The following is a 12150-nucleotide window of genomic DNA, read 5'->3' as shown; positions in this document are numbered from 1 at the left end:
ATGTGAATATAGGTATTGATGATTACATTCTTCGATATAAAAAAACCGGGTCCGCTTATCGTACCCTATCCAAAATATCTTTTAAAACGTTTTGAGTCTACAAAATTAAAAAAAATCTTGCTCTAAAAAAATTTTAGCCACTTCATATTGGGCTCACTTTTATGTTTTTTTTTTGTTTCAGGTAGTACCATTTATTGGACACATTGGAGGTTATTTAGCACCTGGTAACTTTGTTCGCATTCAAGGAACAATACATCCAGGAGCACATAGGTAGGCTACTTTTCTTTTATATGGAATTAGAATATTATCATTCAAATTAGCAATAATTACCCTTACAATAAAACAAAAATATTCTTTCATTTAACCCTTTTAACCCCAGCCATTTTTCCATGGACTTGTCAGAAAGCCCATGGCAATAAGGGACCGTAGTGCAGAATTGAGGGAAAATACATCTAGTTTTTTTATTTTTGAAGATAATATTTAAGTTTTTGTTTTAAATTGTTCACAAATAAGTGTACTCTTAGATGTAATAGTTAAAAAGTACTTTTACAGAATGATTTGTTTTTTTTTTAGCGTATGTATACATAAACATTTTTTTATTTTTTATAGTTTGGACATACATAAAGGGTAGAAAAAAAATTGTAGCCCCTGAAAAATTAAGCAATTTTGTTGTACACATATTTCTTACTACACACACAAAATTTGAAGAACTTTCCTTGATAAACGCAGGAGATATATCCAATTAATTGTATTGCTGCATAAGCACTTCTTCATATATTTCCACATACACGTCAGTAGAAGTATACAGATATGTATACTTGTTTTTGCACTTTTGAAATAATAACAATTGTAAAATAACACAAACTAATTGTAATGGTTTGCAAGACTAAAACTTGTTTAATTTTTCAAAAAAGTAAAAGAAATAATATTTACAATATATATATATATATATTTTATATAAACAACTCAATTCATTGTCTTCAAAAATAGCACATTCACCACTAATAATAGTGTTTATCAAAGTGTTTTCACTCACTGGTAACTTTTCTCTACGACGTTTACTCATGTTTTTTTACTAATAATACAATAAATCACACGAAAAACAACCGCTTTCAATCACGCAAACTAATTGAGGTTATAAGTCAGCATACAACAACAATGCAACTGAAGTCGTCTGACAGCTGACATCGACAAATAAACTACGCTCAACGACAACGAAATACGATGCCAATTGGAAGGTTTATTGTTTTTGCATGTAGCCCGTTTCTTCACCGACTACTATACCGAAACTGATGGCATTTGGACATATTATTAGCCAGCTACATTAAATTCTCGAGACGTCCGGTATATCGGACGTTGAGCATTTTAGCTAGACCACCTCTGTCCGATATATTGGACGCCGGGGCTAAAAGGGTTAATGACGTCCTGTTAGTAAGAGCTCTGGTTCATTGCCTGGCTTCAAGGCTACATTATTTTAGATACTTTAATTAAAAGGCAGTATACCACTTGCTAGGATTTCATTGTACACAGTCATAAATCAACAGAGGTGTGATTGGTGCCTCCAGCACATTTGTGGAAACCTTTAACGAATCTTGCAAATGATCTTTGTATCTTGAAGCTTACAGCAAAATATTTATCAGTAGGTTAATATTTTATTTAGGATAGAGCAAAAAATCTTTGTTAAATCACTAGATTTGAGGTACGGTGCAATTTTAGCGACAGGTATGTCTATGGAAAGTTTTCTCAATAGAGACCAAGCTTTCTGACTGCTGTGAGTAAAATTTAGGGTTTCCATTCCTTGCTCCTCACTTCATCTAGCTTGTGGGGCAGGAGCTCATCAGTGTCGAGAGTTTTCTGAACCATTACTCACTGTAAAGATCCTCATGCTTCATGCCACCCTAGAATGTATTCTTTTCAAAACCCACCTGTATACATCTTTCAGCTGTTAACAGGATTAACTTAGCGAAATTATCATAATTCTTTGCAGTACGAGGAATGAACCTGATATGCTGAAGAATTGAAGAAACAGACTTCCGGTCACCTGAATTTCTGTCTTAGTTGTGGAAATGATTGGATCGGATTACAACCCAAATCATAACAGGTTTCTGCTGGGAGTATAGAAAAGTACAAAAAAACCTTCCCACCTACCTATCATTTTCAAAGGTCGGTCATATGAACAAAAGCACAGCTGAATAGAAAGTACTTGTGTTTTTAAAATCAAAGATCAGATTTCAGATTTTTCCTTGCTGAATCAGAAGATTCAGCCCAATTGGCAAGACATGTGCCATTGTTATTGTTGGAAGGATAACTCCATTTGCTGTGATGACAGTTTAAGTCTCCAACATAGATGGTATGTAAACAGTGGAAGAATAATATCTGGCCATTACACATTTAGTGGTTAGTAATAATTTACTGTACTTATTTGAGAAAGTCTATGGCCTCTATAAAGATATTGTCATCCCATATTTTGATGACTATTGACCCTGGGGTAATGTCCTGTTGAACATACATTGCTATCCAATAAACCTTATGTCTAATAGCTTCCAAAAGGCTGGATTCAGGAATATTGCCTCTTGCTCTTCCCTCACTTTCTATAACATGAGTTTATTGGAGAGCATAAACTCATTTTCTGAGAGTAATTTACTTTATCAATTATACTTGGACTTTGTTAAACCTTTCATATTGAAATGGTGTAAGTTCAAGGCAGATCCGATGCTCTTGAAGTCAATTTGGCTCTTATAAGAGCTGATTGGTTCTGTTAATGTAACAGATTTAGTTAGGAGAAGCATTGAATTTATTATTTAATTACAGTAATTATTGAATGACATGGTTTTATGTATTGATTCAAGATTTGCACTGAATCTGCAGTGTGGTCCAAACGTAAATCCACGAGATGATGTTGCCCTCCACTTCAGTCCTGATTTCAATCGGAGCTGCATTATTAGAAACAACATCATGGGAATGAACTGGGGCCCTGAAGAGTGCCAAGGTCACTTCCCATTAATGAGAGGACAGCCCTTCGATATCATGATACTTTGTGAGCACCATGGCTTTAAGGTTAGTGAGTTTCATTGTACATTAAATTAAGTCATTGTACATTGAAATATACTAAATATTAATAAGCACTGATTTAAACAAACTGGATATGTTTGTATACAACAAACATATATAATACTATTGGTATTCATACAAACAATAAAATATTTTAAAATAAATCTTTAACCCTTTGATGTTATATGGACAGTGTGTTACAAAGCAGACTCATGACCTCATTATGTGGTTTGATTACCATATAACGCACAGTGATTACCTGTCAAGTGATTATATTTTGCGGCCAATTCTTGAATTATCCCGACCAAGTAAGTAGCCTATAACAGAATGTAGTAGAGCAAATGAGGACATATTTTCTTAGGTTTTTGTTTTTCATTGTAGTGGGTTTATTTTGCTGAATATTGAAGATATTCAAGAAGTTTCTGTCAAATGATTGTAGTTACGGCGGGGTGAATAAATAAAGCAGTGTGATATTGATCTACTGTGACGTATTTGTAAATTATTTGTGTAAGTAAAATTGATTTCTCTTTGGAAAAGTGTTTGATTATCTCAAAAATGTGATGTTACCAAAATGACAGCTCAGTACAATAAAAGCGACCGCTGGTTTGATTGTAATAAATACATTTAATCTTATAATAATATTTAAGTAACAAAGTTAATATATTACATGTATTGTGAGTTTCATTATAAGTATGTAAATGAACAAATCTAATCAAAATTAGCAAACATATTGAGGCTTTACTAAAACTTTGCTCAAACAAAACCTGCCGTAGCAGTCACAATATGTTTTTCTCAGGTCACATTTTTCGTAGATTGATATTCTTAAAAAAAAGAATCAGTTATGAAAATTTAAGATAAAGCAAATTAGAGTTCTGCACAATAAAAACCAACTTTTTGACTGAAAGTTTTAACTATCAGTTTCTTTGATTTTGTAGCGTGATGTTGGTATAGTTGTTATTTTTTTGTGATTGTTGTTTAACTATCTATATCAAGGTTAAAAAAATATGATCTGAGAAAAAAATTATTGTTTGATATTTTTAACCCTTTTGATAATTCTCCCAATTCATCCCCCACCTAAAGTAACATAGGCAACTATCTATTTCTTTCTGAAAAGAAATTCCTCAATCGACTTCACAAAAAAATAGGTTTGCTTTTTATATGTATGCAAACTGGCTCTCAATTCCTAGGCCGTTGTGGGTGTTTTAAAAATACATTAGTTTTATTTAATATATATGTGCATCAATGTATATTAAAGTTGGTAAAAATATAAGAAATAAAATACTTCCTATAGTATGTAATCTCAAACATTCAAAATATTCTGAATTCTACAAATTTATGACTTCAAAAATTGATTTATAATGCAAAATGTGCTATACATTTGATTTTCTACAAAAATGTATTTATGATTCACACGAAAAGAAATAGCATTTTATAATCGTCAATTTGTTACCTTAACATTTTATTTAGAAAATATGTAGGATTATAAAACTAATAATTGTTTCGGAACACTTACAAAATGTATGGTTCTCAGTATGTAATGTTGACTACTAATAAAATTCTCAGTAGTTATGTTGGGTGAAAGAACAACATACAATTTTATAACATGTAATTTTTATATCATGTCTTAAAAGAGTTCAGCTAATCTTGATTTGTAGTGCTTATAGAAAACCTCTTAACAGGTATTGTTACTATCTTACCAATAAAAGTGATTCTACAAGTCTCATTGTGCATTTGGTTTGTACTGTGTTTGATTACAAGCTTTTTATATTAAACATGGAATAAAATGATCCTTTATGTATTAGCATCTCAAGTGTAAACTTTTTCCAAATTATCGTTCTGTTTAATGATTAAGATTCAAGGATGCATTTCGTTTATTTAGAAAAAAACTCTTGAAACTTCTTAACTTCTAAAAAAAATAAACAATAGGTTATTACAATACTTAGGCTATTGATGGGTGCATTAAACGAACTAGTTTAAGCCTTTTGTTATAAAAAACAATACTTCAAATATATGGAAATTAGAGTGTATTTTAAAATATACAAAAACCTATTGTAAATGTGTTTTAGATTGCTGTGAACGGTCAACACTATACTGTGTTTGAACACCGCGTCCCACACAACCGTGTGTCACACTTCGCAGTTGACGGAGACATCACTATCAGGTCCATTGAATACGGGGGAGGTCTGCTAGGGGGTACCATGCCCATGCCCGGAGCAATGCCCATGCCTGGAGCAGTACCCATGCCTGGAGCAGTACCCATGGGTGCTCCAATGCCCGGGCCGAATCCCGGATATCCAATCCAGGGTAGACCTGGAGGACCTGGGTATCCAGGATACCCTGTAAGTACTGATTGATGGTCAGGAATTTATTCTCATAATATAGAACATGTGTTTAGTTCTTTTTTCTGCTAGATAAGATGGTCCACCAGTACAAGTACTAGGCTGTTTCTAAAGATATGTTTGTCAATGAATGTATAAATCTGCTGGTTTATCATAAATGGAAAATTAAATTGATAATAATAAAGTTAATGAAACATACCATTTTGTTGTGTAAAATATTTTATTGGTTATCTCCTTGTTGTGGAAACAAAGTTTATCACATGTTAAAATCCTAAAATTGTCCATATTGGTCTCTTTAATTCTCATGTCAGAGCTATAATCTGATTTTGTTGACCATTCCACAGCAGTTTTACAAATTTTGCTTGTTCAGAAGAAAGTAAATTCAAATGATGTGTCATGTTAGTTTGTATGAACACAGACTCTTTTTTCAGATGGTTGCAATTTTTAAAGTAAATAGTCTATTTTTAATTCATGTTTTATTATAAACTAAAGTACAATATAAACATTTACACAACACAAGATACAAAACCAATGTAGACACTCAAACAGTAATTGATAAACAAAAGATGTATTGTAAATCGGTTTCATAAAACCATAAAGTTAAGAGTTAGTTTCACAAAATTTAGTAAAGTTTTTTGCACTGCTTGTAAGTATTATGAATTCTAGTAAATAACTATAAATCCTTATAAACAACTTTTAATAATTTTAAGCTTGAATCATTTTCATGAGTATCTAGTAATCAATATTTGCGTTCTTAATTATTTGTAATATATTTAAATTAGTTGTAGTTATTAATAACAACATATTTCCAATGTAACTTTTTAATTTTTGGGGAAGGTCTTTTAAAAACAAAGTTCTTTTCATAACACAACTCCACAAATAATTATTTATATAATGTTTATTACAAATAATATTGAAATTAAAATACCATATGGTGCAAATATAAAGATTTAGAAATAATTTTACCTAGTATGAACAGATGGGAGTATAATTTAGTTTTATTATAAACAAAGAAGAGCAAACAAGCAAGTTAGTTTACAAGCAAAAATAACAACCATGTATTGAAAGAACAAAGTTTAAACATAAGCTTAAAAAAAATAAACATTACTCATAATTTTGACACAATGACACAATTTCTGGCTGTCTATCTATCTGACTGTCTGTCCCTATGATATCTCTAAAATGAAATTTACTTTAAATTGTGCATTAACCTTCTTCTTCTTTTCTTAATGAGAAACACTGATTTTGATGATGGTGTATGCCACTCCATGGGATTTGGTTGAGTGTTAGCAAATATTTTTACATTTGTCTAATAAGTAACCAGCAAATAGAAAATAGCAAACTAAATAAATTTGTAAACACACTCAATTCATCCATATCAGATTGTAATATGTGACATTAACACCTGCAGTCCAACCTCATACAATATCATTTTATAGTGAGTTTGTGTTTAGCCTTTTATTATTTGAACAGTACCAGTAACTGGTATGAAACTCAATTTAATGATAAAAAATCTGAATTTACCACGTGGCAAGATATTTTGAGAAAGGTTTCATAAGTAGATTTTAAATTTTGCATCAAACTTCATTTGTATAAGAATGAGTTCAATGTTTTCGTGTCAACTTTTCGAGAACGAAAAGAGCCTGCTACGGATCCACTTTGCTACGTTCCAGGTCCCACGTTTGTTGAGCCAATTTTCTCGCGATTAGTTTTCCAAGTGTGCCGCCCCTCGTTGGTTGTGCTACCCGCTTTACGTCGGCATTTAAACAACAATCAAACCTCAATGTCTGTGGTGTTGTTTATATCACCAGCACTGGGTCTATATCTATCTCAGGTTTTTTAAATAGGTTGAATGATGGTTCAAAACTCAATATTACTCCATTGAAAGTTCTGATCAATATGATTATTTACATCATGATAAAGTTCACAAATATTCACTGTGTTTCATTAATCACCCTGACTCTAATAAGCCTTGAAAGTAATACTCTTCAAGTTAAAGTTTATTTTCTTACTTACCACATTTTTCTTTGTAGATGGGATAATCAATGAAAGACAAAGCAAATGACCTTGATGTCAATTTATTTTATGTTATACTGTCTAATTCTACTCACTTTGCTTTGATAATTTGTTCACTAACACAACATCCCATGCCTTATTACAACTTCAATGCACTATTGTACAGTTTCATATTAATTTCATCACTACTGTACCATGAGGATCTATACGAGTAGACATCCTCGCTGCTTCAAGTCCAGACAGAGAAGAAGGATTCTCTCTCTAAAAACCACGCATACCGGATCAAACAATGTTCATCCCCTCTCCCGTTCAAATCAGCGTCTTCACGATTGAATATAGTTTGATTCTTTTCTTATAATTGTCGAAATTTATCACGTTCACTATAATTGATCAATTTAAGTCTTTCTATTTTCTTTTATTATTTTTCTAAAGCTTTTTTATTTAAATTTTTAGCAACATGTGCTTTCTGACGTCATCAATACGCAAGTCATTTTATCCCACAATTGGCTTTCTGTGTAATTTTATTTAGTACTTTTGTAAAACACGAATTTTGGTTATGTTTAACTCATTTTAATTAATTACATTTGTTCCCGTATAAAGTTTAATATATTTTTCCGTTATTAATTAAATAAATCTCAATTCCGACAACATGTGATTCACTGACGTCACAGTCTGCCAATTCACTGACGTCACAGTCTGCCAATTCCCCGCGAATATTCAAATGTCGTAATTTGACCTGTCACACAACCCCCAAATATAAATTGATCACATATTTGTTGTCAATTTATTTTTCTCCTCCAAGTAATTAAATCTTTCAAATTTTTGTTCAATTAAACTATTATTTAAATTTTTTAATAATTTTGTTAACACCTGTAAGAGTATTCACTTAAAACAAAGTAAAATATCAAAGCAAAGCAAAATACTTACAATTATATGACACAAATTACAATGTATATATAAATCAACTACACACATTACAATGAATATTAAACAATTACACAAATGACAGTGTATATATAAATCAATTACACACATTTCGATGAATATATAATTAACTATACAAATATCAATGAACATATATATCAACTACACAAATTACAATGAATATTAAACAATTACACAAATTACAGTGTATATATAAATCAATTACACAAATTTCAATGAATATATAATTAACTATACAAATATCAATGAATATATATGTCAACTACACAAATTACAATAAATATTCATATATAAGAACAGTACTAAAGTTTTTAAATATTTTTTTTTAACTGAATACATGTAACCTTTACATGTTTTGAATATAATGTTTAATGTGTCCATTTGACACAACATAATGTTCAATACAAGTTAACACTATTAGATTATACTAGATTTTACACACACAAGTTATGATAATACATAAATACCTTGTAAAAAATCCTAAACATATTCTTACTGATAAACAATATTGTAACATCCTTATATTGTCATCTCCTACTGGAAACATATTACACACGCTATATACTATATTACATTACTCTTGTCACATCTTATTTTAAATATTTAAACAAACTTTATACTAATCTGACTATTCTATTTTATTACTCAATAAATGATTTAACTGTCCTATTAAATAACCATAATGTCTTTGAAACTTTGCATAATACAAACATAATCCATTAAACATTTGTAGTTCTTTTATGTTTGTAGGTCGTTTGAAATTCACTATCTGTTCAATTTTATTTTTATCCATTTTAATTCCTTCAGCTGAAATAATGTATCCTAAATAATTTATCTCTTTCCTTAAAAATTGTGATTTCTTTAATTTTATTGTTATTCCTCCTTCTTTTAATCTACTTAAGACCTGGTCTACATGTTTTAAATGTTCTTCATATGTGTTTAAAGTGAATAATATATCATCCACATATGTAGTTACAAACTCTGTCATTCCTTCGAAGACAAACGCTACATATTTCCTGGACTCTTGACTTAATTGTGTTTGTAGAAATCCCTGTGATAAATCTAATGATGTCATATATTTAACTCCTATAAACTTTTTTAATACATCATCTATGTTTATTGGTGATTCCCTATCTGGTATTATACATATTTCCTGGACTCTTTACTTAATTGTGTTTGTAGAAATCCCTGTGATAAATCTAATGATGTCATATATTTAAACTCCTATAAACTTTTTTAATACATCATCTATGTTTATTGGTGATTCCCTATCTGGTATTATGTGTTGATCCTTTTTAACTACACACACCAATGGGTTAGAATATGGACTATCAGACTCCTCTATTATGTCTCCTTTCAACATATTTCCTATTTCCTTTCTTACACCTTCCCTCTTTGAATAAGGTATTGGATAGCATCTTCCTACAAATGGCTTTTCATTTGTTATATTTAATTTGGCCTCATAATTATTTATACAACCTGGTTCATCTGAAAAAATGTCTTCATTTTTCATCAGTATACTTTTTAATTTATTTAAATCTTCATTTTCCTTTACTTCACAATGTTCTAATATTTCTAAAACCTGTTTATCCTTCTCATCATTAAGTTTGTCCTTCATATTTTCTGTATGTGTTTTACATAAAAATTCTATGTTGTTCCAAGAATTCTTCAGCTCATCTTCACTTACTAATGTATTTATATAATTGCACCTAATTAACTTTATACCATTGACTATATCCTCTGATTCACAGTTTGATTCAGTAAATTCAACATTTAATACTTCCTTATCTACCTCCAACTTTATCCTACCATGTTCAAAGTTAATTTTTGCATTGTGTTCTCTTAAGAAGTCACATCCTAGTATTATTCCCAAGTTCACTGCTTTAAAACTACTAGAAAATTTATTTGAAATAATTTATTCTCTATTTCCACCTCTATCATGACCTGTTTATCTATCCTTTTACTTCTAATACCTGTTACTCCTATTATACTCAAATTTGTTACCGGGAGCTCTAAAATCTCAAGTACACTTCTTTCCTTTATCTCATTATAATACTTTTCTGACATTATTGTCGCCTGGCTTCCTGAATCTATTATCATGTGATACTCCTCTTTATTTATTTTTCCAACTATCTCAGGTAGTGCTTCTGCTACTGGTTTTATGGGAATTTCATTATAATTATCTTTATTGGTCAATTCATCAACATGTCATTCTCTGGTATAAAAGCTGTATTCACCCCTAGTCTTAGACAGGATTTTTTCTTATCTGATCTTATCAGATTTCTAAGCTCATTTGCTAGAATTGTTAGACCCTCTTTATTCAGATGTATCAAATCTTCACACCATTTTCTTTTATAAAATATTTCTTTTTCATATAATTTCACATTACAGTCTGTACTATCATAGTTATCATAATACTTCTCTGCCACTTCCAAAACTGTATTTTTTCACTATTTTCTTTACTTTTTATATGTCCATTTATTCTCTCAAGTTTATTTAAATGATACTTGTCATTCTCACCTAACTTTGGTATGGGTGGATTTGTTACCAAGATTATTTTTCACCTTTCTCCAGTAAAACCTCTACCAGTTTGTCATAATCATCACAAATGCTTCTTACCTCTTTATCCCTTAATAAATCATTTGTACCTATCATTACTATTAGCTGTCTTTCTAAATTATTTGCATGTTTTAACTCTCTGGTCAACTGTTCAATTGTCTGACCTCCTATGCATAAGTTAATTCTCTTTCCTCCTTTCTCTCTATATTCACCTCTTAAATTCATTATTTTCTCCCCAAATCTCCTAAGTTGAGAGTCTCCTATCATTTGGTATCCCTCAAAATTAGGTTCTTTTTTCTCAATCGTTTCCTTCATTCTAGCCTGTCCTACCCATTTGTTTTCCATCCGGTTTTCCTCTAGTCACCTATTACCTCTCATACTTCCTCTTCCCTTTGTATATTCATATTGATCTCTCTGATGCCTCGTTTCGTTGTTTTCATACCTTTCTTTCTCCTTTCCATAATCATTTTTACCTCTGCCCCTATTATCATTTTGTCTTCTCCTATCATTCTCAAACTCTACTCTCTCCCTATTATATGTGTCCCTATTGTAGTATGGGCCTACTCTAGTCAAATTATTTCCTCTTATATTCCCTCTAACTTGTGTCCCTCTATATAGTGTATCTTTAGGTCTTAAATTCTTGTATTGATTTACATTTCTATTAAGTGTTGTCTCATTTCTCATATCAAATGATCTGTCATAACTTCTATTTGTGTCACTATTCAGTATATTAAGTTGATTCAACAGGTTTTTTAGATCTTCCGATCTTTCAACATTTTGGGCTGCAGGAATTGCACTACTTATGGTTGTAGGAACATGTTTGCTTATGTATGCTAGGAATGTTCCCATGTCAATTCTAGTTTCTAAATACTGGCTTTTATTATAAAATTCCAATACATAGGTTACTAGATTATCAAATCCAACCCTATATGTACCGTTACCCATTAGTTCTTTCTCAAATTTTTTCTGTTCCCCTATGGACCAATATTTCCGTTTAAAACTCCTATAAAACTGTTCAAAGTTTTTCCAATTATTTATGTGCTGTCGTCCCCACTTTCCTGCTTCATTTTTCATATATTTTAAAATTATTAATACCTGGAAATCCCGTCCTTCTCCATTTTTCTCTATATATTTTTTACAAGCTTCCAAAAATTCCATAGGATGTACATTATTTTTTATTGGATTAAATTCCAATAAGAATATTTCTGTGTTTGCTGGTTGGCTTATTCTCATACCCACC

The 12150-nt window shown here is 30.8% G+C and overlaps 1 protein-coding gene and 1 pseudogene across 2 annotated transcripts in view; one reads left to right on the top strand and one right to left on the bottom strand.

Annotated features, from left to right (window-relative positions):
• Positions 1 to 12150, bottom strand: part of LOC124354483 — a 395581-nt pseudogene that overhangs the window by 290926 nt on the left and 92505 nt on the right.
• The window catches only part of LOC124352994 (galectin-9-like), a 29564-nt gene that overhangs the window by 2352 nt on the left and 15062 nt on the right, over positions 1 to 12150 (top strand). For both annotated transcript variants that reach the window (XM_046802772.1, XM_046802771.1), the window contains exons 2-4: positions 182 to 270; positions 2850 to 3057; positions 5118 to 5390. In XM_046802772.1, the coding sequence (XP_046658728.1) occupies positions 182 to 270; positions 2850 to 3057; positions 5118 to 5390 (570 nt within the window). The remainder of the gene's footprint in view (positions 1 to 181; positions 271 to 2849; positions 3058 to 5117; positions 5391 to 12150) is intronic.

The sequence above is a fragment of the Homalodisca vitripennis genome, chromosome 1, assembly GCF_021130785.1.
Source record: "Homalodisca vitripennis isolate AUS2020 chromosome 1, UT_GWSS_2.1, whole genome shotgun sequence".
Classification (NCBI taxonomy): domain Eukaryota; kingdom Metazoa; phylum Arthropoda; class Insecta; order Hemiptera; family Cicadellidae; genus Homalodisca; species Homalodisca vitripennis.
This window is presented reverse-complemented; position numbering and strand designations above follow the sequence as displayed.